At 34.5% G+C, this 26,437-nt stretch overlaps 2 protein-coding genes across 2 annotated transcripts; both read right to left on the bottom strand.

Moving 5' to 3' along the window:
- Positions 1–611: 611 nt before the first annotated feature.
- On the bottom strand, positions 612–3,116 carry LOC113492788 (para-nitrobenzyl esterase-like). The gene is made up of 3 exons (XM_026870467.1): positions 2,901–3,116; positions 1,406–2,643; positions 612–1,156 (listed from the first exon to the last, which is right to left on the bottom strand). Exons 1-3 carry the CDS (start codon positions 3,084–3,086, stop codon positions 874–876), a joined length of 1,707 nt encoding a protein of 568 aa, XP_026726268.1. The 5' UTR covers positions 3,087–3,116; the 3' UTR covers positions 612–873.
- A 12,792-nt stretch (positions 3,117–15,908) lies between these two features.
- LOC113492790 (SPRY domain-containing protein 7) lies at positions 15,909–22,464 on the bottom strand. Its single transcript, XM_026870469.1, has 4 exons — positions 22,243–22,464; positions 21,555–21,725; positions 19,819–20,133; positions 15,909–19,544 (listed from the first exon to the last, which is right to left on the bottom strand). Exons 1-4 carry the CDS (start codon positions 22,343–22,345, stop codon positions 19,447–19,449), a joined length of 687 nt encoding a protein of 228 aa, XP_026726270.1. The 5' UTR covers positions 22,346–22,464; the 3' UTR covers positions 15,909–19,446.
- Positions 22,465–26,437: the final 3,973 nt, after the last annotated feature.

The following is a 26,437-nucleotide window of genomic DNA, read 5'->3' as shown; positions in this document are numbered from 1 at the left end:
AAATGATACGCGTTTAACTCACACGTTTTTATCGGTATCGCCCGACTATAGAATCTAATCGGAGGGCCGAGACTAGTAGGGTGATTCCAATAAATACATATGAGTAAATCATATCTAAGTCTCAAAGTTTATAAGGTTTTTCATTTTTCGAGTGATTCGAAAATCAAAACGGCTCATTCGGAATACCAATTCTACGTAACGGTGAATTTCAGTCAGGTTTAATAGTTTTTTCGGCTATAACTGCAGATAATAATCACGAGAAGGCAGATCTAACTATGAAACTAAGTTACTTTCCCCAATGAGCGTATTATGATCAAATCTACGGTACTGTATTGTACGGTTTTCTTTTAGAGGTAGTTTTAAAGGCTTTTTTACCTCATAAAAACGAATACAAATAAGACGTGTCACTACGTCATAAAAAATCATATCACCCCAATTGTAGAAAGTAATGAATCATGGATAATCAATTATTATATTATAACTGTTGTCATCAATCATTCGATACATTGTTTTTCCCTTTATCAATTGTTTTTGTAATAGATAACGCTGAATTTTATTGGCACAATAAAATAGTTATAACGGCTTACGACTAAACATTAGAGAATAATAAATACATGAACAATTATATCCCTTTATTTTCCTTGATGATAGCTTGACAATATATTTCAGATCCAGTGCTATTTAAAACAACAACATTTTTCGAAAATGTAAGTTCCCTTATATTGTTTCGGCAATCAATCAATTGCTTTATTGAAAGTCATCTGATTGCCACATAACGTACGAACTACAATCAAAAATTACGTTTCCAATATACAATACATAAATTAGCTTTAACTATTTTAATATCACTTAAATACGAAAGACATTCTAACATTACATATTAAACATTAGGGTTATTAGGAGCACGATGAATAAAACACATTTTGAGATAGCAAGTGACACAGTTCCACCTGGTACAGGGTCCGCTGCGATCAGTACTGGCCCTCGGTAGTATTTCGCATAGATTCCATCCCAGAAAGCTCCTCTGTCCTTTCCATCTTCAGTTGTTAAGATATCCTCTCTCAGTTGTCGCACATTACCCAACAGCATGTGAGGAGTTCGCTTGGCGTTCGCTGGAGTCCAAGTACCGAATCCTGATCCGGGTGGCGTTGGATTACTAAAATTATAAGTTATTATTTACTTTACAAATCAGTAGAACATTCTCTGTACAATGAAAATACAAAGGCAAGTCTAAATCAAAATTGTAATTGGTAAGTGTTTTTTTACGAATACCAAAAACTACTGAGATTTTGATTTCAAACAAATATACAACAATTTGGTTGTGAGCTAAACCTTTGACATCAAACCAAAAACTAAAACTAATATTTTCAACTAATATACTAAGAAGTAATTTTAAGAATCTTACCCGGTTTTAATAAAATTGACAAAATATTGTCTGACAATATTCGCCATTTCTGTAAACTCTGGTGAAGCATTCAGTTGATCTCCAATCACTCGAGTTTGGTCACAATGGCCGGATCCCTTAACGTTAGTATCTAGTATAGATGGAGTTTTCTCTTCCACAAACTCATATTCATACAGATATATGGTATCACCAAGAGATTCTACTCGAGCACTTAGCTGGCTTAACATGGGGTACCCAAATAAGACATCAGTAAAGAAGTCTATATAGGTCAAAATAGTTTCATCACCCACTGGCTTATCTCCAAAGTAAAATTGTTTAACTTGCTGAGCCACCTCTTCCTTGACAGTTTCACTTTCAAAATGCAGTTCAGCGGGCAAAAAGTCAGAAAATTTCTCATTCATCTTATCCTTCCATTCGCTGTAGAAAGGAAGTCTCATCAAACCTTCCATGTTTGCAAATCCATACAGCAGAGGTATCTTTGTGTAATTACCTGTTTTTATAACAGTCATAGGAGCATCCGTAATAACTCTCTCCTGGCCTACATCTTTTTCAACACAAGGACTAAACAAAATAGCAACATCTTCGTTGTTTGTTATATGTTGACTTTGCGATGTCAACGTTTCAAATGAAGCGGTCCTGTAAAATTCTTCCAAGCTCTCCATGTTATCAACATCATTGAAATTTAATAACTTTGCATACGTTTTAGCGTTTTCAATTGGGTCAATTTGTACCCCAACCGCGCCAGTACTGACGCCGCTGCCAATGATAGCTCTTTGAAAAAGACCCTTGGTGATGCTTGAGAGGGTTAGCATATCTGCGGAGCCACCTCCGGCGCTGCAGGCCGATAAGGTTACATCTTGGGGATTACCTCCGAAGTTAGCAATATTTTTGTTAACCCAACGAAGCGCAGCAACTTGGTCTTTTAGCCCAGCATTGCCAGGAACATCCTCCGTACCAAGACATAAGAACCCATGTACCGCGAGTCTGTAGTTAAATGTGACCATTATCAATTTATTGTCTCGGACAAAATTTCTGTAAACTCTGTTAGTACCGTAGCCAATTTGATAAGCTCCGCCGTGTATGGAGACAACAACAGGTAAGTTTTTGTCCGTTGTATCAGGCACGTACACGTTAGCTACAAGGCAGTCTTCAGGTTCAAATACGTTACCCTGAGGGCATCGAATGTTTCTGTCTTTTGCATCGAAAGGCTCAGTCCATTTTGGAGCAGGCAGAGGCGCCTAAATGAAAAAAAAACAATTTAGTATTGTGCATTTTAGTGTAGTGTACCTTAAAACCAAAAACTATGTTTTAGTTACAATTAATAAAAAAAATACAATAAAGTTTTATTTTCCGGACAAAATTATTAGATTTAAATTATAATTAATTCGAGTGCTTGAAAATGGTTATATTGGTAACTTAATATTTTACTGACACTATTTCTTTAACCAGCTAGAGAACAACATTTAAAAGTTTTCGGAAGTTCAATTTAATGTACCTTAAATTTGTCTCTTCCTGTCGGCGCTGTGGCATAAGGGATGTTATAAAACCTGTAAAGACCGCCATCTGGGTCTAGCCTCCCACGCACGGGACCCTGATCTACTAATTCAACTTGCAACCACTTTTCTGCGCCATTAGCGGCTACTGCGATGGCGCCCAAAGCTAACACAATACACTTCCACATCTCACCTTGTCATATACTATGTCCAGTATCTTAGTACTGTAGTGCATTTTATATACTTAGCGCCCAATCTGTAATCTGTCAAAGATAAAGTAAGAATGTCGCTATTATTTCAGTTATTTACTCAAGGTGAAAGGGTTTGCTGGTAGATAAGTATTACAATGGCTAAAGCCGCCAACCGCTTAGGCCGCGTTGTTCGTAGTTCGGCGATCGGTCCCTATAAAATGCCGATACAAGATGCAATACATACATACGAGCAAATCATTGTTATTATTTTCAAAAGTTCGTCAATTTTTTTTTTTTGATAGTCACGTGATATGGCCTTAAAATTACTTAATCACACACGTATTTCTAATCAGTAAAACCTTTTATTTGAGTATTGCACTCGATGATAATAACAGTCATAATTTACTGCTGACTGTGTGTCATCTAATCCTTGAACAGGAATTCGCTTTACGGTTGACAGCTCGCCAGTTGAATACCCGATAATACGAAATAAGGTACGTGAGAAGATGGTTAAAACAAATACCCCATAACTGAGTAATTGTTTTGCACGAAAAATTGATTTATATAGGTCGAAATTGTGTTGGTACGTCACATTGTTTTCCAAACCCACATGTAAAAATATTTTTGTGATAATAACTTGTTCTACTTATATGCCTGTTTTCTCCGTCCACGTAAAGTGAATATTTGTAAAGCTCCACGCGGCTCAAAGACTTATAAAATAACTTGTTTCCTACCGCAACTCTGGTTAAACGATAGGCGGTTAACTTTTCATGCCTAAAAGAAAGTCAACAAGTAATTAACAGTGATTGCTGTAATCTTATTCTCTACTGCTTTTTTTCATTCATTTGGCATCGTCGTCACAAAATTACGACCAAGCCCTCATTAATTGTTGATCAATCGAAGATAATTCAGTAATTATCTTTATCACTGGCACGTTTTACATTTTAGCAGTTTATCAGGGACTAGCTGTGGCACGCGACTTCATCTGCTTCTTTTTGAAGATAAAAGTTAGGATTTTTTTAATCATAAAGCCGAAGCAGCGGATTAAAAATTACTTGTTTCTGACATTAGCGCGTTCAAACAGGCAAACAAAAAAATATTCTTCGACTTTATTATATTAGTATACATATACCTCGAGAGTAGATTTCTCACTAAAATAATAACTGACTCGCAAAATAACATTTTATAATAAACGTGGTAACAGTAGCTTCAACAATAACAAAAACATAAGCAGCATATCCCTAGATGTGGTAAAATCGCAGGGCTGCAGTTTTTAACAGAAAATTCAATTTTATAGCGTGAAATGGCATGGAAAGCGCGCGCTAAAGCACTCTTGGTGGCACTCCGCCCGGTGGGAAATTTTGCAATAAACTTAAGCGTAGAAATCCAAAAGAGTTTATCCAGTGATAAAATCTTGAGAGGCTGGAGGTACATGAATTGTGCAATGATCGGTAAAATTACTTTCAAATACTTCCACCCCTAATTCATGATCCGAAAGCTCGTGTAGCTATTATATCAAAGTGGATTTAACAACACTCAATCGTACTTTTTGTATGTTGTTGTTGAACTTGGAGGAGAAAAAATAAAAAAGCGAAGTTAGATTTTATCGTATACTAGCTGTTGCCCGCGACTTCGTCCACGTGGTTTGAATTTTCCCCGTTTTTTGCCACATTTTTCACTGTATCTTCGCTCCTATTAGTCGCAGCGTGATGTTATATAGCCTATAGCCTTCCTTGATAAATATTCTATTCAACACAAAAATAATTTTTCAAATCAATCCAGTAGTTCCTGAGATTAAATTAAATTAAATTAAATTAAATATTCTTTATTTCAGGCAATTAAACCCATAACATGCATAACAAAAACATTGTGACTTAGACTACTAGAAACTAATAATAGAAAACTTTAAAATAAAATAAAATAACAATATTAAAATAAAACTTAATCTAAATGAAATTAAAAATCCTATAAATCTTTAATCTCTCTTTTTAGAAAGACGTTATGGAAAACAGAGGACACAATGTTGTTGTTACTCAGGGCTACTCTGCTGTAGAATGATACCCTGAGCCTCTGCACTAGTGCGACAAAACCTGCAACTCTGTTCTCAGCGAACATGTCAGTCGCACTGCACCGCCAGGGCAAGTTCATCATTACCCGGAAAGCATTGTTATATTGTACACGAAGAGTGTTGAACGCACTTCTCGTGAACCGGTACCAGAGTTGGCTGGTGTAGAACGACTGACAGTACGCCTTGAACAGCGTCACCTTAACCTGTTTGGAGCAGTGGTAGAATCGTCTGGCTAGCATGTTACTCCTACAGGCTATACTGCGCCTCTGTCGTTCCATATCGTCATCATCCATTAGGTTTTCTGTTATAATATGTCCCAGATATTTAAACTTTTTAACAATTTTAAGCACGGTTCCACATAAGCTTATCGGTAGTATTACATCAGGGCCTTTTTTACACTTAAATATCATAACTTCCGTTTTTTTTACATTGTATGTTAGGTGGTGTCGATTAGCGCGTTCAAACAAACAAACAATCAAACAAACAAACTCTTCAGCTTTATATATTAGTATAGATTTTCCGTTTAGAAAAGACAGCCTTCTCTTCGGTTCGAGCGAAGAAAAAAACTGAGGGAGTTTCAAGCTTGTACGGACTTAAACCCACCGGTGTATTTTCTTTCGTTGCCCTTTGTGTACCGCGGCTGTGACAACCCTTTCTGATCGTATCAACCCTAACCTGCTCCACAGAGTTAAAGTACCCGTCACGAGAAGCTATAAATTATGTAAACAAACATCTTTTACTAAGTAAACATTTTATACTGCGAGATAATAATAAATTGACCATATTCAATCGACATGAAATATAGACGGGTTATATGAAAGTAACAACCTATTTAATTTAGTCGGATCATATTTTAACGACGCAAAGCGCTATCGTTTGTGTTTCTTGGTACCGGAACGCGTCCGTCGCAGGGATTGTGAACTATCGGGACGCCATTTTGAAATAAACGCATCATTCGAGTTTCGAATGCGTACGAGTTTGTTTCATTGCTTTGCATTTATCGCGGATCTGGTTGTTATTGTTAATTTTGTTATTGTTTCGTTATCACTTTTTTATTGTTGTTACTTTAATTGTTGCGTTAATTTTATTTGTTATTACGTATAATGGAGCCAGTAGCCAGTACATCTAAGGAAATAAATTCGCCACGAAAAAAACGTCAAAAGGTGCGTAATACAATTATCAATTACATGTTATCAAGGAAGAAGATAATTTTTATTCCAAAATCGATGAGATGATTGATAAAACTGTAGACAGCTTCGTGATACATGTCACTGATTCTGACACAGAAATGGAAACATCTGAATCTGACGAATAATTATTCTTAAATAATATTTATGTTAATTAATATTTGTTACTTAATAATTTATTAAATCTTAAACAAATTCATTTTTTTTGTTGGTCCAAATGTTGTGAACTCCTGAACACTTGTTTACAAAATTTATAGCTTCTCATGACGGTTACTTTAGATGTTATCGTACCTTATATGTATTTAAATGCATAAACAAATAATATCATTAACGACAATTTTTAATTGATATGATAACATGTATTAATTTTATTATCTATGTTTACTAACGTATCACAATTACAAATTAAAGTATTAAATAAACTTTTAACTTATTTAAGTAACACTCTTGTACATATTTTTATATATTTTTTATTATTTGCCTTGCTATATCAGGCGTACATAGATGCTATTTTATTAGCTAGAGCTCCGAATAATTTCCGACAAACACATAAAGCATTGTCTAATTCCCTTTTACTTCTGTTTCGTAAAGTAAATCTCGGGCAAATGCTGAGTAACGCGTATTTGTTATATTCCTCCTTTAGTTTGAGGCTCCGAGTTAATTGTGTATAGAACAATCTACAGCCTTACAGCACCTCGTAAACTAAGAATATTAACTTACAAAGGGGGTGAGGAAGGGAGATGGCGCGCTATACTTGTAAGAGCGGCGTCTTTCTTCAACAGCTGCAACAGTTGTTATCAAAGAAGTGGTGGTAGAGCATAGGCAATATGGCGGTTCATTTTATTGCTACGAATCAACCCTTGGTTGCGGCTACCACTTGTTTAAGAAACCTCCATTTTTGAAGGTTATTTATTCAAACAAATTTTAATATTCTTCTCTACTTTTCAAACGACTTAAAAGGACAGGTTCTCAATAAACTTGTAGGTTTTCTTTGAATCTTTCTGTGAAATTTTTTTAGGTGGTTATTAATATGTCATTATAATATTTACTAAAACATTGAAATTTTACTTAGTTTCATTAGTCCTTGATAACGACAATTTTCGATGGCAAATTGCATTGAATTTTCCGAATATGTTTTCGGTAATTACTCGCTGAGATTATCAAATCAATCAGACTGTTTATTTTTAGATAATCAATTCAAATGTGTCATTGTTTTGAGTGGGTATTTATTGACGTCATTCACAATCAAAAATGTTGTTTTGATTGATTATATGCGCGCATAATAGGTGCGCTTATACACTACAAAAAAATTAATCGATAGGTACTGATTAAAGACCGTCTACCAGGTTTGCACAAAAAATCGATTAATTGGGGGCATACAGGGCCCTATCGCTTGAGACACTGGAAAGGGATGCCACTCCACACTGGGTATTGCGCTCTACAAAATTAAAAGAGTTAAAACTATTTCATCCCTCATTGCCCTTACAGCCTTGCCTTAAATGAGTCCTAGCATTTCAACCATGCTAGATGAGACCTAGATCCTTCTTTATTAATTTTCCCATATTTGAAGAAAATTAGACAACCTTTTGCGAGTTATAAATGGTGTAGCGACTTCTCATTAGTTTTATGCATAAAATACTTGCAAACATCCATAACCAATTCAACTATGGGTAACCCACATTAGTACACAGAGACATTGTGTACTGATACAGCTTGCTTTTGAAGATCACGTTCAAAGTAAAGCTTTATAAAAATAGCACAGCGCCGCGCACAGATGAGGTAAACTATCTTTATTTACCTAAAGATTTGAGTAGGCACAAGGTCTTAGTTAAATTGCTGGAGCCTTGATAGTTTAGAATTGCGGGAATTGTTCGTTCCCGTAAACCTCTTCGAGCGTACTGAAACTTAGTGTTCCAATCCGTAAACCGATGCACGGATTACTGGAACAGGCAAACTTAGATCAGTGCTTAAACTGTGATCTGTTATTGTAGGACCGTTGACATTGTGAAGCTCAAGGCGATAGACGGAGAATACGTAGAGTATTATTATACAGAAAGTATATGGATAGTGAGGTCTCGCTTTCACGGAAAGAATCCTGTATTTTTTTATGTGCACAGACACATCTTAACATATGGATCACGTCGCCCCTTCAGTGCCACCAACAAATATGCCTGTATTGCCGACCTATTTTTGAATTTAGATGTGATAAGAGGAGCGTTATAAATCAGGCCTCCTTAAAGCTATATGCCAGTCGGTGGTGTAGTACTCGTATCTAATTAACGAATAATCCGATTATAAAGCGTTTTTTACTTAAATCATTGTACTTGTAAAGTAAATCGTCTTTGAACTTAAGAATCATGGCTCGGATTATGTTTAATCTTCTAATATTTTTACATTTCCGTGTCACGATGCTAGTTACCGTACTCCTCCGAAACGGTTCGACCGATTTTTATGAAATTTTGTATACATATTGGGTAGGTCTGAGAATAGGACAACATCTATTTTTCATACCCCTAAGTGATAAGGGTTGCTCACACTAAAAAAAAATATTTTATTTTTTGGACGAAATTGTTTGTTTTTTTTTATAATGTGGCATTAAAAAATACATATATACATACATAAATAATGCATTAGGCAAAACAACGTTTGCTGGGTCAGCTAGTTTTGTATAAATTAATATAATTATATTAAACAGTTTTGAATATATTAATTTGTACGAAATTATTCATTGTATTTTTCTATAAGTATAATTAATTAGATAAAAAACGTGACTACAATAATTTACAACATGAGCAGGTAAGTTTAAGACTGTAGATACAATATCTTAGAACAATATTTTCTCATTATCACAAATGGTATTATGATTGAAATACATATGTTGACGTTGTTAATAATAATTTATGGAGTTACGCACATGGAGGTCGAATATTTATCTTGCCCTGCCTTAATATTATTATTGTTAATAGCGAAATAATCTTCTTGAAAAATAATTGAATAATTATGTAATTTCATGAAAATTTCGCTAAGCTAATTATTACCATAAGATTATAATATTGTGTTTAAGCATTTTTTAACAGTTTCCTAGGATCTTTTGAAAAACATTGTTTTTTTTTCATACATAAATTGATTTTTAATTATTTGTAGGGTACATTGACCCGGGATAACTTTGGACAAGAAAGCCGGTTTTTTAAGGCTTAGGTACATAAGGGCAAATGTCCAACGCGTTCTGCATTATCGAGAACTTCAATATAAGATTGTATTTTAATGACCGGGACCTGTTAGAACATGTTGTTTAACACCATAAAAATTTAGTTTTTTTATTTGTAAGCTCTTATCTCTGAAACCACCAGTAGTATTTGTAAAAGTTTTCGCACTTGCTAGCCCGGTAATTGATGAAGGTTTATTCAAGTACCTCCCTCCTTCCATTCAAATTTCTCTGGATACCAGATAGAAATAAATACAGTCTTAATGTTACAAAATTGTAAAGAAAGGTCACTTACTGCTTTTAGTTCAGATATGCTCGCATGGAAAGATACAAAACCGATTTGTATACAATTATGTTTTGGACATTGCACCACATAGAAGAGATCCCATGTATCGTGGAAAAAAATAGTAAATAAATTGCAATATGATTTACATTTTTACCCATTATTTGGGTAACTGCTAGGTAGAGAAAGTTTTAATTTACCTACCCAAAAAAATAAAACATACCAACTCCTACCAACCTGCTGAAACGCATTTTGACCTTTGACCTTCTTTCACAACACATAATTCCAGTACCAACTAAAATCACGGTTGGCAAGGCCATTACATGTTCCCGAGGCCTGCGAGTGACCGTAGCGCTTTTTTCCAATTTTCCGGATGTCCGCTGCATTCGTCACGGCTGTTTTCATTGCCTTGCTTGTAACGGATTGGCGTAATAAACGAGCTTTGGAACAGCGCTCTTTGTTTTCAACAGCCAAGCGCTTAACTCTGTCGCTTTTCGATTAGTTCTCGCTTTACAGAATGCATGCATATGTGTCCTCGTCGTTACGCTATGGCATAATTTTTTGGGGAAACTCTTCAGATCGAGAGCTAGTTTTTAAAGCCCAAAAAAAATGTTTGCGAGCAGTGTGCAAGCTGCAGGTTACTGATAGTTGTCGGCCGTACTTCATAAACCTTAAATTATTAACTCTTCCATCTATATATATACATGAAGTAGCTGTGTTTGTAAGGAGAAATTTTAACCTATTTGAAACCATTAATTCCAAACGCCACAAATACACACTTCGCATAAAACCACATAAAACAGCTCTATTCTCAAAGAGTATATTAGGTATGGCTCCAAGAATTTTTAATAATCTACCTTTACTCATCAAAAAGACTGAAAATTTTAACAACTTTAAGAAACTACTCTTAGAATTTTTAATTGAGAAGGCTTACTACTCGGTCAATGAATATTTAAACGACAAATTTTGAAAAAATATCATCCTTTTAAAATGTATAGAATAATATCCGATTTATTTAAATAACTTTCTTTAATATATAATAATTTTGATAAGATTTTGATAAAAAATTCAAAATAATAATATGATGATTATTATACTATAATATACTGTAATATAGTATAAATTAATGATAACACATATGTTATAAGGCCGCATGTATTAATATAGTATAAATTAATGATAATACATATGTTATAAGGCTGCATGTATTAATTTGATTATTACAGTCAAACCATATTTGTATACCTTCTAAGGTGAAACATAGTGCAACTAAAATGTAATTTTCCACCAAGTGTACCACCTATGTTTAACAAATAAATAAATTTGAATTTGAATTTGAATTTGAGAATCTATTGATCTAGCCTGATATAGGACCTGGATCTTGTTATGTGGTTTGTGAGCCAGAGATCCGAATTCCAATTGTCACTAAAGCTCAGTTTTTATTTATTTCAGATTTACATTTAGACAATATCGTGTTTACTGCTGCTTGCTGGTTCTGTATGACCTAGAACAGAGAATCGTAAAATTATTTGGGGGAGGCCTTTGTCCACGAGTTTTTTTTATTTAATAATTTTTTAAACATTAGGAGTGGCTTTTCCCTAATTTATGAATGTATTTAAGATCTATCGCTAATACTATTCCTTACATAACCAGCTAATAGTGTTATTATTGTAAACAGTTTTATATACGTAAATAATCATTGGCGATATCGGCAATAATTTAATTAATCATGACAAGTTGATAACTTGAAACTATTTTTCTTATTTATGATTCCGATAATTGCCTACAACTATTAAATATAGTCACATATGGCGCGATTATGGAGATTACAATCGAAATGACGATAACAATACTATTAGTTTTTATCAAGAGTATTGGGTAAGGCGATGAGAGTACGTCCGAGCAAACCGGAATCAGCAAATACCTAGTCTTATACTTCCATAGGACAAGACTCATACTGGGTATACTTGACTGCAATGTTAGAAACAGCTGCGAACAATAGCAGACACAAAAGATCAGCTCTTATTACCACAAACTCTATAAAGTTGACCGGTATGCAGGCTGCCATTGCCTCGCGGAACTATCGACATCAACTGCTGCAAAATTTAAGACCTCGTACATACAAAAAGATATTGGCTACGCAGTGAGTTGCTTTTGTTTACTTGTTCATGAGTACGTTCAAAGCAAACCGTAGCTCATAGCTGCTACGCATATTCAATACGCTACGCGTAGTCGCTAAACATCAAGGTTACTTTATCACTGACCTGCGGCTACAATGACCAAGGGTGCAGTCACGGGCAGAAATATGAAACAAATTAAATATTGTATTGCTACATTTTCGGTGAATATTAGGCACAATCTCTAGCTGACTATAAGTTCGTACGCATGCTATCAGTGTGCATTAAACGTGTACACAAACAATTTATGTTCACGTTTAGTGCAACTTTAATCTGTGAAAGGTGTTCATGAAGAAATGACAATTCATGCCTACGTACATGTCTTTAATTATTTTTATCAGATTACCACCAAAAAGCGTGACAGGACTTAGCAAATTATAGCATGATTATCTGGCTTAAAGCTAATCCTTCATTGGCAGTTATATTTATATCTATCATCGTATAAGCTGACTTCAGGCCCCGTTAACCGCTATTGGTAATGCAAGGCTGTACTGCCCTAATTCTCAGGCATTGCACAAAGTGTGTATCCACGCGGCAAAGGTTCGCCTCACACGCTGGTGCGCAACTAGGACGAGCCGTAAATATTCCAGTCAGATCGCATTCATAGCTCAAATACTACATTCAATCGTAGTAACGTGAACTTTATTAATATATGTATCTATATTTAATGTTGCCGTGTTTGTAAAAAAAAAACCGTCCATATTCAAGAAGATATTACACTGTGTGTGTAGTCCTAATAATAACGCCATAAAGTTTCTGTAGCAATTTAGTAATAAACAAAGTATTAGAAATAAAACTTTAAGGGTTCCATTTTGCATCATTCGGCTACCGAACCCGTAAAATACACCTTCTTGATCTCAGTTTAATTATATTCATGTTGATTTTTCTTTCTGCGTTCTTGAAACACAGGTAGACTTCAGTTGTTATTTACTTGGGCTCAGAAAGGTAGGAAAAGCACTTCAATAGAGTCCTAGTAAATTTACAGAAAGGGTGCAAGAATAATTTAATCAAAGATATAAAAGAGTTACCTTTTTTAATAATTAGACTCGAGATTCACCCACGTATTAGGTAGATCAGGGCCCCAATTCTGCTATTTAAAATGGCCAATTAATTAATGAAATTTGGATTAAAATGTCAATTTTCGTATTCCCTTAAGAATTTTTCTACACAATAATTGGAAATTCAGTGCGGGATGGTACACTCAAGGTCAATACAATGAAGTTCTAATCATTGTATTGGCAAAATACTTAAGAGAATAAGAATAATTTCAAATTTAATTCAATTGCCATTCATTCATCGGCCATTGTAAAATAGCGAAATCGGGGCCCAGGTGTTCACGAATAAATTAATTACACACACATTCTAATTACAAAGTCAGTTCATGTTTGAAGTAAAAACAAAAAGATATGTCAAGATGATTGATTATACATACAATATGTATTTTAATTACTTATCAAACTCAAAGAATCAACAAATAAGTAATTAATGAATTTCTATGACCGAACAACTGATTCATTATCGATCAAATTAGGTAACATAGCGAACACCGAAAATGATTATCATGAAAGTATTGCGATTACAACTATTTCAGGAGAGGTTTAACTTTTTATCAATTTTGATTATCTTCAGCGATGAGGGATTGAAATTGAACGTACGTGACGTTCAATTTCAATCATATTCCTACCGATGCTATCATTAATAAACCAATTTGTAAAAACCTGAGTGCGTTTTGGTAGCCTTCAAGCAACACAATTATTTAACATGTTTACCGATTAACATCTTTCAATTACTGCTTATACTAAAAAAAATAACTGCAATAAAGACATGCGTTTATTTATGTAACATACATAGACAAAAATCAATGCATCAAAAAATCATCCGCATCGCAGCCGGCTGGGAATGTGCCGTAAAAGATGGCGGCATAGCCACGTTGAATGGCAATGCTAATCCTCTTGCTGGATACTTTTCTAGACCTTTATAAAGCATTTAGCACTCGGTCCGCCACGGTCTAAAATTTCCAACCCCACGGTTCTAATAAGTAACTACCAACTAGATTTCTTTATTTGCGCCCCGACTACAGCGCCAACACATCCCAAAAAATGTGATGTCGCAAACCCATAGATACAAGTAACGTCCGACAGAGCCCGACTTTAAAGCGTAAGTACCTCACTGGAGTGACTATTACACATATAGGTACCTATGAGAAGTTATAGTCTCATTATACAAATATTTTTTATTTAGTGAATAATTCACACACTACCTAGTTATTTATATTCAAAATTCTGCCCATACCAGCGCTAGATATTCTGAAAAACAATTTGCCAACATTCATTAATTATACAAAAATGTTCAAAAGTAGTTTTCGTCACGAAAATATTGTTTCAGTGCCTCCTTGTACATTCTCGCTAATTAACATAAATGCTAACGAAGTGAATGCACGTTTTGCGTAAAAAAGGAGCGCGTTCCCATTTTCGTTTTCCATTTATTTGCCAGTGTCAGCTGTAGGCGTCCGCGGCGGGCGGCCGGTGAACAAAAGCTTAGCAAATTCAGTGTAAAAGAGTTTCGGCGATAGCGCCAACACTGAGTAAAAAGCGCACCGATTCCCGATACCGCCATCTGTCCAATATTGCAATTTCGACGGTCGCCGTACAGTTTTTATATCGGTTTTACTGCCGCATAACGACATACACCATATACGTTCAGATCACGTCTCTCGTACATTTTAAGCCGTTGTTCAATGATAAATAGGTATCTGCAGATGTAATTATAGATATTTGTAATTTGCGTGTTAACATCATTCGGGCCGCAGTCAGCGACTAACCAGAAGCAAAATTAATAAGTTTGTTACTCAACCCCGCTTATGCGCGGATTTGATATTTTAGTCGCATCAGCAATTATCATCTAGGTCGCGCTTTGATTGACAAAATAATTTCGGACTATTTGTTGAATATAACTAGTGGATTTAGTCAGGTTTAAGCCATGCATTACTCATGGCAAATACTCATCAAAGGAAGGTAAACCTGCTTGCAATTTTACAAGGTAAAGGGATACTTCGACCTCTTTTGGTACCGCTCTGTTACAAATCACGCTAAATATTTCATAGAACAATGCCGACCCTTGCTGAGAGCCAGTAAAATTCTCCAACATTATCACGATATCCTATAACATTGTCTACTAAATCGACCTTATAACAATGGCCACAAATGTTCGCTGGACGCGGGTTTTCAGCATGAAATATAAACAGTATTGTTGGGCAAAGGGCGACCGCATAAAGCCAAGTAATAAAGCGACATATTGCTATTTAAAAAATCTTTGTCTTACGCTCGTAATATTTAACGCTAATAGCCCATATCCTTCGCCTTCCATTAAAGTCAACGACTGTTTGGATACTGTGTACTTCAATTTACATAATTATTTGCTTTTATGTTTTGTTTATATATTTGATTAATATGTTGCCGTGCAATGCCATAGCAGTGAGGAAAAATATGTATATTGTAAGGTATTTTCACACAGACGATGTAACCTTTTTAATTCTTTTTGCTCAGGATAACACAATGAGGTATCTTTTTCGGATGGGAAATCATCAAATGACTCCTTCCACTTTGGGATGAGCGGAAATGAGTGTCAGACTTCTACCGACTAAAACCCACCCATGTTCCTTCCTTTGGTCTTCGTGCATCGGGACCACGTTATCCCGGTAACTCCTTCGGACAATCCCGCTGCCGCGGCAGGACAGTAAGGCACCTTTGCTGACTCTTTTTTCAGTTCAACGTGGAGGTAGTATAATATGTATAATTAGTTCACCAACTTTATTTTAAATTGATCATTTTTATAAACAACGGTTTACTCGCGCGTATTTACATGAAAGTCAAGTCAGGGATATTAATAAAACGAGGATCTTGGCATTCATATTTATTCCTGCTTTTTATCACAATGCCATTAAACATACAGACAATTGTTCCTATAATTTGTATATTATACATACATACATGATAGTTAATACAATTATTACAGATACAATTAAAAATATAGTTTTTTCAGGATTAAAAGGGCTGTTTTCAAATTTGGGCCCATACCCTACTACTGAAAACGTTTTTGCTTGAGACTTGTCGGAAAAATGGAAAAATTGGAATCACTGCAATGATAACATTTCTACATAATATAACAAAGTAAATTTCGTATCAAAGTCCACGGAATTTATTGAGTCATACATATAATAAATTACAGTATGTGTATTGTGCAGTTGAGAATGGGCCAGTACGACGGCTGATCGTTCGATTAGATTCTATCAATTTTAGATGGGCAACACAGATTCTAAAATACATTGTTATTAAGATTATTTACATTTTCAATCATAAATTAAACAGCAGTATGTTGTCTACATCCTTGAAATAATAAGAACATAATGTTTTTGTTTTTTAAAAAGCGGCTTCGAAGTACACGCATAAATCCTTGTTATTGCATCATAGTATTAAAAAAAAACCTTTAATCTCCCTTTAAATAATATATTAACGCAACATAGATTACGTATATGACATACTTCAAAATATATAAAATTATCTTTTGCCAGAAAAAGTACACGCGAATTGCTTGTCACATACAAAAATATATATCTATACGATATTTATAGAAAATGTTTAGAATAGATTTAAGATACAAATAATTGAATATTGATAAAAGTGTTCAGATGATATTAGAAATAGAACAAGCATTTTGCGTGTACTTTTGTTAAATTAAATATTTTAACTGACAGAAATTAGCAACTTGCGTCTTTGCCTGGAGTTTAAATAGACTACGACCCCTGAGTTTATTTCAAACTTTTTTTAGGGTTGACAAAGGAAATGTCGACTTCAGCGTTCTCAAAATAAAGTTTAAAATGTTGATACATCCTACTTATATTCCACTATTTTGATGCAACCGAGAAATACACATTAAAAGAAGATTTTGGGCCCACATTTCTAACATATTATATTTCTGATTCAAGCCTCGTACTAACTCATACCATTACGACAGTATACAGGTACTCGGCGTAAAGGCCCGGGTTCAGAAATGTGCTCCCGTAGACCTACATATCATTATGATACTTCGAAGCGAAATCGATGTTACATATGGTCCGAATGTACTTAAATTTCATTTTAATTACGTTTTTGATAAGTCACGTGAGTTGTACAATCAGTAACGGTTTTATTAGTTCCCCTTGATAAGAAGAGACAAGAAAAAAAATATGTTTTTGAATTGAGTACGAAAATATGTTCTTTTTATTTACTTGAGCTTTTTTTACATTTTCAAGGACTGCCTGAAAAGGACGGCAGTATTATTGTCAATTTGGTAAAAGTGACATTTAACATCAAACTTTACATTCAAGACATTAAGGTCCATATTTGCTTGCGCTCAGAAGCATGATTATATCGTACAATATCTAAAACATTGACAAGCCGACTCAAACTTTAGAATAACATTTAAATTTAATGCTCATTCTAATCCACACATAACTGGAAACATGTAGTATAAAATGCACCGTCATACATTCAATACAGTTTTTGCGCATGAAAATAAAAGTCCTAAGTTATCTAGTGTTGTTAATTTAGAAGGGCAGGGGAATATTTCAAAATTGGACAGTCAACGTATTTTTCTTAGACATACATAATATAATATATTTAAAACCAGCAATGCAGGTATACGCACGTTTAAACAGAGCAAAGTATACATATACGTTCATAGGTCACATTTGCACTCAAAGTCCACGTTCTTGAATACGAAGTCCGATATGTTTTCTTTACAGGCTTACTTAAGCGTCAATCAAGCAATAAATTATCTCCCTTAAATATTAGTACCATAAATACATTTTAAAATAAAGAGATCAATTTTGTCTCGGATTCAATACACATACATACAAAATTTGGAATGCATTTATATTCACGATAATCAACACTGAAAGAATGTGTTAGTGTTGCTATTAAAAAAACATTGAGACTGGATTTTCTAACAGATTTGACTAGCTAAATTTGCATTTAAATTCATACTCATTTATAATTTTAAATGAAGAAATATTGGAAAACACATACATAGTCTTTATCGTCAGAAATAATTTCGAATCTACATACTATGTTACATATGTAAACTGAATCATAAAAAATATTTTACGGCATCGTTATCGGGTTGGTTTGTCCTGAACACTACGTTGGAAAAACCACCATTTGAATTATTACGTCAATGAAACTAAAACTTGTGCAGAGTATCTGTTTTATCTGATAACAAAGAAAATTATACTTAACACGCTTATTTGATAACTTAAAATAGCCAAAGCAGATCTATTTATGGCTAAAAATACCTAATAAATATGGAGTTATCCTCGATCACAATATAATACTATGTACGTGAGATAAGATAGTTTTAAAGCCTTAAATGTTTGTTAACACTCGCAAGAAAAGACAGGCAACTTTGAACCTTATTGTTATCCAAATTAAGTCGTACTTCCGTTAGAATACTGAATATACATAAATAGATGTAGGTAGATAGGGTACACGTTGTTTTTTATTGTTCACCGAAGGGCCTATTGCCACATATAGATTGAGAAAACACTCGACACTATCTTTTTAACATTTCGAAAACTAAAGTTTATAATATTAGTCGATTCCATTCAATTTATGTTTATTACGCTTTTTTATTTAACTAAAGATAAAATACCTTTCAAATGTATTTTATAAGCTTCATGATTTAAGTAGATAATTAACTTCCATATTATCGAATCATCTAGCTTATTGATGATAATATCCCGAAAATTTTCGTTTTATTTAAGTAATAAATATGTAGAGGTATTCATAAGTTGAGAAATATTGAACACGTTGGGAAATTTGTTATCTAGCTCATTTCATAAAAACCTGTAACCTATATTTAAGTACCCATTTTCTAAGGGCCGATTCTTCAATCACCAGATACCTTTTATCTGACAAATATGTTTGATGTTTTGACAGGTTTTGTATAGAAAATATCTCAAACGGCCATATTTATTCCTCTGATAGAAGTTAACTGGTGATTGAAAACTCGACCCTAAGTTGATTTGATTGAATGCATACAATTTTATAGACTTTGGTACCCTGAATATGGTTTGTACTTATTCGCAACTGTTCTGCTAAACCACTATATATCTAAGCAGAATTATAGGCCAGTTATTATGCACAGACTTTGGAGAACAAACTCGTCTCGTCTCGGCGCCCGGTACAAAAGGCCTAATGCTACCTGGATGGCCTAAAAACAAAATTTTCAAGAAGTGAAATTATACATAGCGAGTCTTAACAGACTTTAAGATAAAAGATTCAGTATTTAAAAATATAGTTCAGCCACACTAAACAGTCTCAGATGTAAGTCTTAAGCAGTATTCACATTAGCACATACAACGGTGTCCGTATACACAATCCGTTTCGTTTCTGTCTCGTGTTAGAGCAGCGACTGCTCCACCATGATCTTCTCGAACCCTGACGGCGGAGGGTACAGAAAGTTCTCGAAAATCACGTCCAAAATGGCGCCGTCGTCCACTGAAAAAGAAACATCGTAAAAATAAGATAAATAAAATAATTCTTAATGACTATATGAAGTGAATAACATGCTCAGAATATTCTTTCCTACCAAATAAAGACGATATTATGTGATTTTTTAGTGAATTAACCTAATTCATCTTGTTTATTTGGTCAAGATATGGATATACATACATAGATTGACTAACAATACAATGCAATAAATATTCCAGCACACAACGATTAACATTAAATAATGTTAAATTCTCATGTATATTTTGAGATGCAGACTCACCATAGAGCGCCGGATAAACAGTTCCTCTAATATTACTAACAGGAATCTCCATATTCTTCCCATTCAAGAAGAAGTTCAGTTCTACATGGTCGTAGGCGACTCCGATAGTGTCGCCCTCTACCGGCATGATGGCCGCTGTGTTTGCTTGCTTCTCACTCTCCGGCTTCTCATTCTCATGAGTAGGAGACTCTGTGGACACTAGTAGGTCGGCTGTAGGAGACTCTCGGGGCGCTGGAGCTAAGTGGTATAGTTCTATGTTGGAATGTCGGACTGTGCCGTCGCTGTTCAGACACCATGACTCTTTGTCCATTCCACCTGGAAATTGATGAATGGAGATTATTATAAATGAAGAATTACATCCAAGAAATCATAAATTCTAGAACACTAATAATTCACTTAATATTTTAAGACATTTAAGTTACCACTTGAAGAAAAAATAAATAAATATTGGGAGTAGGTAGTTAAAATTTTGTACAATACAAATTACAACAGTCTACAAACAAAGCCAAGACAAAGTATTATTTAATTAGTAACACCTAACTTCAGCTTACATAAACATTACTCAACATTGACCTAAATAACAATTTTGGCAATGTAAATACAAAGTCTGCATAGAATTATGTTGGAGGACACATTGCAACTTATCATGACACACCAAACATGGCGCCAACACTGCATGAATGCTAAGTTGTCGTATGAATAAGACTGCTATTTAGAACAAATGTTAATTAAACTAGCTCATTCTCAACACCTAGTGTCACTTATGTATAACTCTTTGGGAAATTTTACATTTTACAAAAAATATATTGTTTTTTCTGTTTAATATTTAAGTAGTTACTTACGTTCTATTTTCTAGGAATACTTATATTTTTTGTGAAAAATCATTGTTTTCTATAGTATTTTAGATTAAAATGAACTGTTCAAAAACCAAAACATATTGTTGCAAAAGTTGCGAATAGTTAAATAGCTTTTAATTATTCTTTAAAGTAAATATTATGTATTTCTGGAAATAACACATCACAAACATTTGTAGCCTATATTGCAGGAAATGAGAATAATGATTTTTTTGTGAGTTGTATTGCATCTTTATCAACCCAACCATGGACTTGTATATTTGTGTTACAACAGTATTGAAATTGGATAAACAAAATCAGATTAACAAACTACCCTCAGTGCCGTATTATCCATAAGGCAGTTTAGGTCAGTGCCTAGGGGCCCACTATGACCAGGGGCCCACCACCAAAGTAGGCATCTAAAAAGCTCGATAAATGTTTCACTGAATGAAAATAACTTGAACCAAGGGGCCCCTCACTCTTTTGTTGCCTCGGGGCCCCTGGGCCTCTAGATCCGGCCTTGACTACCCTATATGCTCTAAATGTTCAGCAAGTTTTCAGTTGTTTTCCAGTGCTGCAGTTCAAGTACATCAATTTCCTAATTCAAATACTTGGATTTTGTTATGTTAAGGATTTGTAAACCTGACAGTGTTTATAGACTATTGTTGCTGAAAGCAGTTTCTGAATGTTTGGTTTGTTTTTTTTTAAATAAACTATGGGTCTAAAACCTTGGCTTAAAATTAAGCACAACTAAAACCAAACATACTGAAATATATAATTTGTATTTGTACATGTCAGTTTCATTATATGTGTTAGTATGTCAAGGCACGCCAAGATAAGTTCCTTCTTTTAAATACCTTAACAAACTGAGTATAATGCTTACGATAAAAGTACAATATTAACCATGAACCCTATTGAGGTCTGTGTCCCTGGTGGCCACACCTACTGCCCACACACCGCCTTGCTGCAGCTTCATCTCAAAGTAAGACTTGCTCTGCATCAGAGGAGCGTTTCCCAATGCACAGCCGGAACCACAGACTCGCTGCCCACCTTTAATTATCACCATCTCATGACCTGAAACACGTATGTACTGTATTATTGCTTATATCACATTAGTTGTATGATTTGTGTGGCTAACATGTGTTATTAGGTAGAGTTTTTAGATAATAGTACCGGCTAATAGTGAATTGTGCAGAGAGGCTCAGACTACATTGTGTATGGAGCAAGTACACCGTAGTGTGTGTAGGCGTCTTATCTTACATTTCGATATTATTTACGATATTTGTCAAATTATGTTAATATGTTATATTTTCAAGGCGCAGTAACTAAATGACTTCAAAACGTACTAGAAACAGTATTTTCTTTTATCTAATGACACAGTATCGCGCAATAAGTACCGTCTAGCTTTATGTTCGTTTGGACCAAAACTTTCCGTCCCACGCAAAATCGATGCGCGGATTCACTCATCTCTATTACGAAATTTCCAGCATGTTCCACCACAAATGCACGAAGCAATTGCCGATATTGATTTAGTAAACACTGTTTGTTTGCCTTTGTTATACGGGAAGTAATTATAGTTAAGTATACAAACCCATGTGTAATGTATCCAATTGAACTGGATTTTCTTTTATTCTTATTGGTACACTAGGTGTTAGGGTGAAGCCATTCATGCAACTTTTCAAACAGCAAAACATGTTGATCTTATTCACTAAAACCTTATAACAATAATCAATACACGATTTATTCAATTAAATTATTTTTGTTGTACTACTATTTACGTCATTTTTCGTTAGACAGATCTGACAGTTGTTGTCAACACGTTAAGCGAACAGATTATACAATTTTTATGACTGCTATACACGAATTGGGTCTAACGTTTACGGTTTTATAACATAAATCTTAACTAATAGTGACACAGATTAATTTAATATTCGATCCGAAAAGAACACAAAATAGGAAAAAAGACCCGCATATCTTAACTAAAATTATGGTGGTTAAATTCATAATTGGCCTCGACTAATAAGAAACTATTAAAATGCGATTTAATTATATCCTTACATGATTATTTACGATGTGCATAATTCTCTTCTATTACTAATTAAAAGTCTATGCACACCCATCAAGGATGTCAACGGTCTGCGCATCACAAGCACATTCGTCCGTAGCCAAACCAGCTGGCGGACTAAGGTAATCGAGTGCGTGACGAAGCAAACTCCGACCACGTCCTGGGCAGGGCTTTAATATGGTGAAAAGAGCCAATGATAACGACCTTCATTTATATTTAAATCAGGTGATAGTTCGTACATAACATGTCAGTAAACCAATAATTTGTAATGAGCCAGCACAAAATTAAAATTTTGTATATTAGATTGTACCAAGTAGGTACAATACCATCCACTATGTTTACAACAGCAATTGTATGCAAACTTAGATGTTTCATCATAGTAGAGAGCTGATTCTAACAAACCCGTATGCTGCACTAATGTTTTTTCAAAGTTTTAGAATATCATTGCCTTATTTATTATACATTACGGTACAATACAGCCTAAGCATTTAAAAAACTAACGGAATGGAAATAATTCCTACTAACTTCGAAATCTATCGATGATAATAACGGATAGAAGATTAGAACTATGCTGAAAATAGCCTCCGCCATTGACCTGAACGTAGGCTTTAACGGTTTTACTGGAATTATTGGCGAGATTTCACAAGCATCCAGGCAAAGCAATAATGGCATACCTCATGAGTTCTTGAATGATGTATACTGTGTTCGGTCCAAGAAAAACCTTTGAAAATACATTTCCAAAATGCAATTTTAAGTGAAATCTGAAAATGAATTCATAAAACGGTAAACGTGTTTTTTGAAGATTTTTGGGCAGGTTTATAAACTGCCAAAGGTTCTACTGTGAACATTATAAACTTAGGGATATCTACTAATAACGTGACTGATTTATTGTTATTTTGAACCCCGAACCGTTACAATACGATCTTTGTTACAAAGTGACTCTACCGGTATTATAACTGACTGGTTAACTTGGAACATGGCTGTAATTCACTTAACAACAATCTTGTAGGTCTACTCTCCATAACATTATGTAGGTAGGCAGAGTAGGTAACTACCTAAATAAATATTTGTCGAAGACGAATCATTCTTTTAGAAAATACTTGTTTTATCGAAAACTAATATTTGTTTTGTATTTTAGTTGCATAACTCGCCTATTACGAGAGCTAAAAATCAAGTATCTAATTAAGTAATTATAGACGACATGTGTCGAGATGTGTCGCGGCCCGCCAATGATTTAATTAATCACGTCACTCGCCTAATCTAGGCCAAAAGCCGCCTGTTAATTAATAGGTATTTTTCTTCAAATTTGATGATAATATTGATCCTTCTAATAGTTCAAACAAGCAATATTTGTTTAGTAATTCAACGCCAATATTTATCGATATAATTATAATATTATGCAAGATCAATTCACCTTGAAATTAGGATCCAATTTTAAAGCAAATAAATGGTTGTTCTAATTATAAGGCGGATACTGGGAGGAAAACGTACCTACTAGCAAAATCATAGTTTGGACCACAGATTTATTTTTGGGGTAAGTATCCTACTTACTTTGGTTTTATCAATATCCAGAATAATAAATAGAAAATTTTAAGATTGGTGAAAGTTTGTCATCGATGTTTTTGTGACGTGTTTGGCAACCTGATGCAAGAAAGCTGGGAATCTCAGGATGATGTCATGCCATAACTGAGCTAACAACATATTGTGCCCATTTGCCATTTTGGCTTTAAACTGGAAACCGCACAATACCACACTTACCTACTGCCTTGTACCTAACGCCAAATAGCACAAAATCTTTAAGAATAAACTAGCTCCTGGAAACAAAAAAAACGAGTCACGTGCGGAGATATCAACAGCCCACATTTTATGCGTTCATTCAACTTATTTATATCTGAGGTAGTCTAACTCATGGATCTAAGACTCGCTGCTCCTTTGAGTCACGTACCACAATTTGCAGCTAGGACACTGTCAACACTCGTACAAAAATAAAAGAAAGATGAAATCTAGATATATCGGGCTCCACATTCTAAACTTCTGCCTAATAAACATATTATGTAGTGGTGCCATTCAGTCTCAAGCGGTTGTCATCAATTCATTAGAGAACTCAGATATTAATCACGTCGGCAGCACGCTTCTATTTGATTGATTTGTTTGCTTTTAACGAAGGTACCTTGCGTCGCGTCCGACTAAATCATGTTTAATATCGTCTTGTCATGTCTTAATTAAAAGGTATATGGAAGGTACGTGGTGAGTATCAACTTGTTGTGAAGTAGTTAGGGTAGAGTCACTGATTCTCGACTACTCGATCGCTCATTTAAAATAGGATGTTTTAACCGGTCCCTGTAGAGGTACAACAGAATATTATGTTATAATGAGAACTTGTTCTTTTTGGTACCCTCAAGAACACGTTGAGAAATTCCCGCATAATGTTATCATATTATATACCTACCTACCTACCTACCAGCTACCTAGCAATCAGTGACAACGAGTTTTTTGCTTTGTTGCCGAACTCCGAACGCCGAACTTGGGTTTACGTAATTAATTGATAAAATAAGAGGCTTACTTTTATCGCTATAGAAAACTTTAAAGAAAGAAAGAAATACAGTAAAGTTTAACGACCGCCTTAGATATCTACATATAAATGAATGGGAACAAGTTTGCAGACTGTTCATAGAACTTAAGATATATAAACAACGACATTTATAGCGGTTGTTTTTTTCTTTCCGTATCTATCAGTAAGAGAGGTTTTAGCTTTTGCGGCCTTTATAAACTTTTTGCTATAGAGATAACGTTGATAAATTGAGCTTCAAAGTTTGATTTATCAAAGTTAAAACCAGTCTTCTTAACCACAGAAATGTAGAGTGCTGATAAGTAGACCGAATTAACTACCAAGACTCTTAGGTTGATTCTTGAATGATAGGTACTTAGATATTAGAAAGATTTAAACGTATGAAGTTACTGATTCCAAGACGGCGAAAAAAGGAAAGAGACCGAATCAACATTGTCCTCTATCCTCTGTAATTTTTGTTAAATATGTACTATTTCAGTGTTTCTTTCTATATTGTTCCCTTCGGTTTATACATTCTTGAATAGTTCAAACTTACCTGCAGTTCTTTGCTTTCCGTGGTTAACATATTTAGGTTTTATATGCATTTCTAGATGCTTTTAAATCACAGTACATGCAATTTGGTGACTTTAGTTAACCGAATAAAAAACGCTTGCCAAGAAACACAATGAAAAGTAAAAACAAGCTCTGTAAATAACATTATCAACCAAGAATTGGAAGTCTCACAGGAATTTTCTTATCTTTTAAAAGTTTGTAAAGGAAGGGAAGCGTAGAGCCATTCCGAGTTGAACTATCTTTTATCTAGATGATTATCTTATGGAATTTAAACGTGTTTAGGTTTAACACATCGTAACGAACTACAACAAATTGTGTGGAAGTTTACAATTGAATTATATTTTACCTTAAGTTAAAGGTAAAGCATTTACGCTGCTCTAGGCCCCAATTTCGCTACTTACAATGCACAATGGCATGAGTCTTAGGAGAATACGAATAGTGTCAAATTTAATCCAATACCTATTAATTTATCTGCCATGTTAATAGCGGAATTGTGTCCCTGTAGTTACCCGCCTTTTTATTTTTCAATATTTATAGTTTGATGATACAGGTATAGCCTATGATAGTGAGAAATTGAGCCTGCCTGTTTAGGCAAAGCGA

Source organism: Trichoplusia ni, chromosome 4 (genome assembly GCF_003590095.1).
Source record: "Trichoplusia ni isolate ovarian cell line Hi5 chromosome 4, tn1, whole genome shotgun sequence".
Taxonomy (NCBI): Eukaryota; Metazoa; Arthropoda; class Insecta; order Lepidoptera; family Noctuidae; genus Trichoplusia; species Trichoplusia ni.
This window is presented reverse-complemented; position numbering and strand designations above follow the sequence as displayed.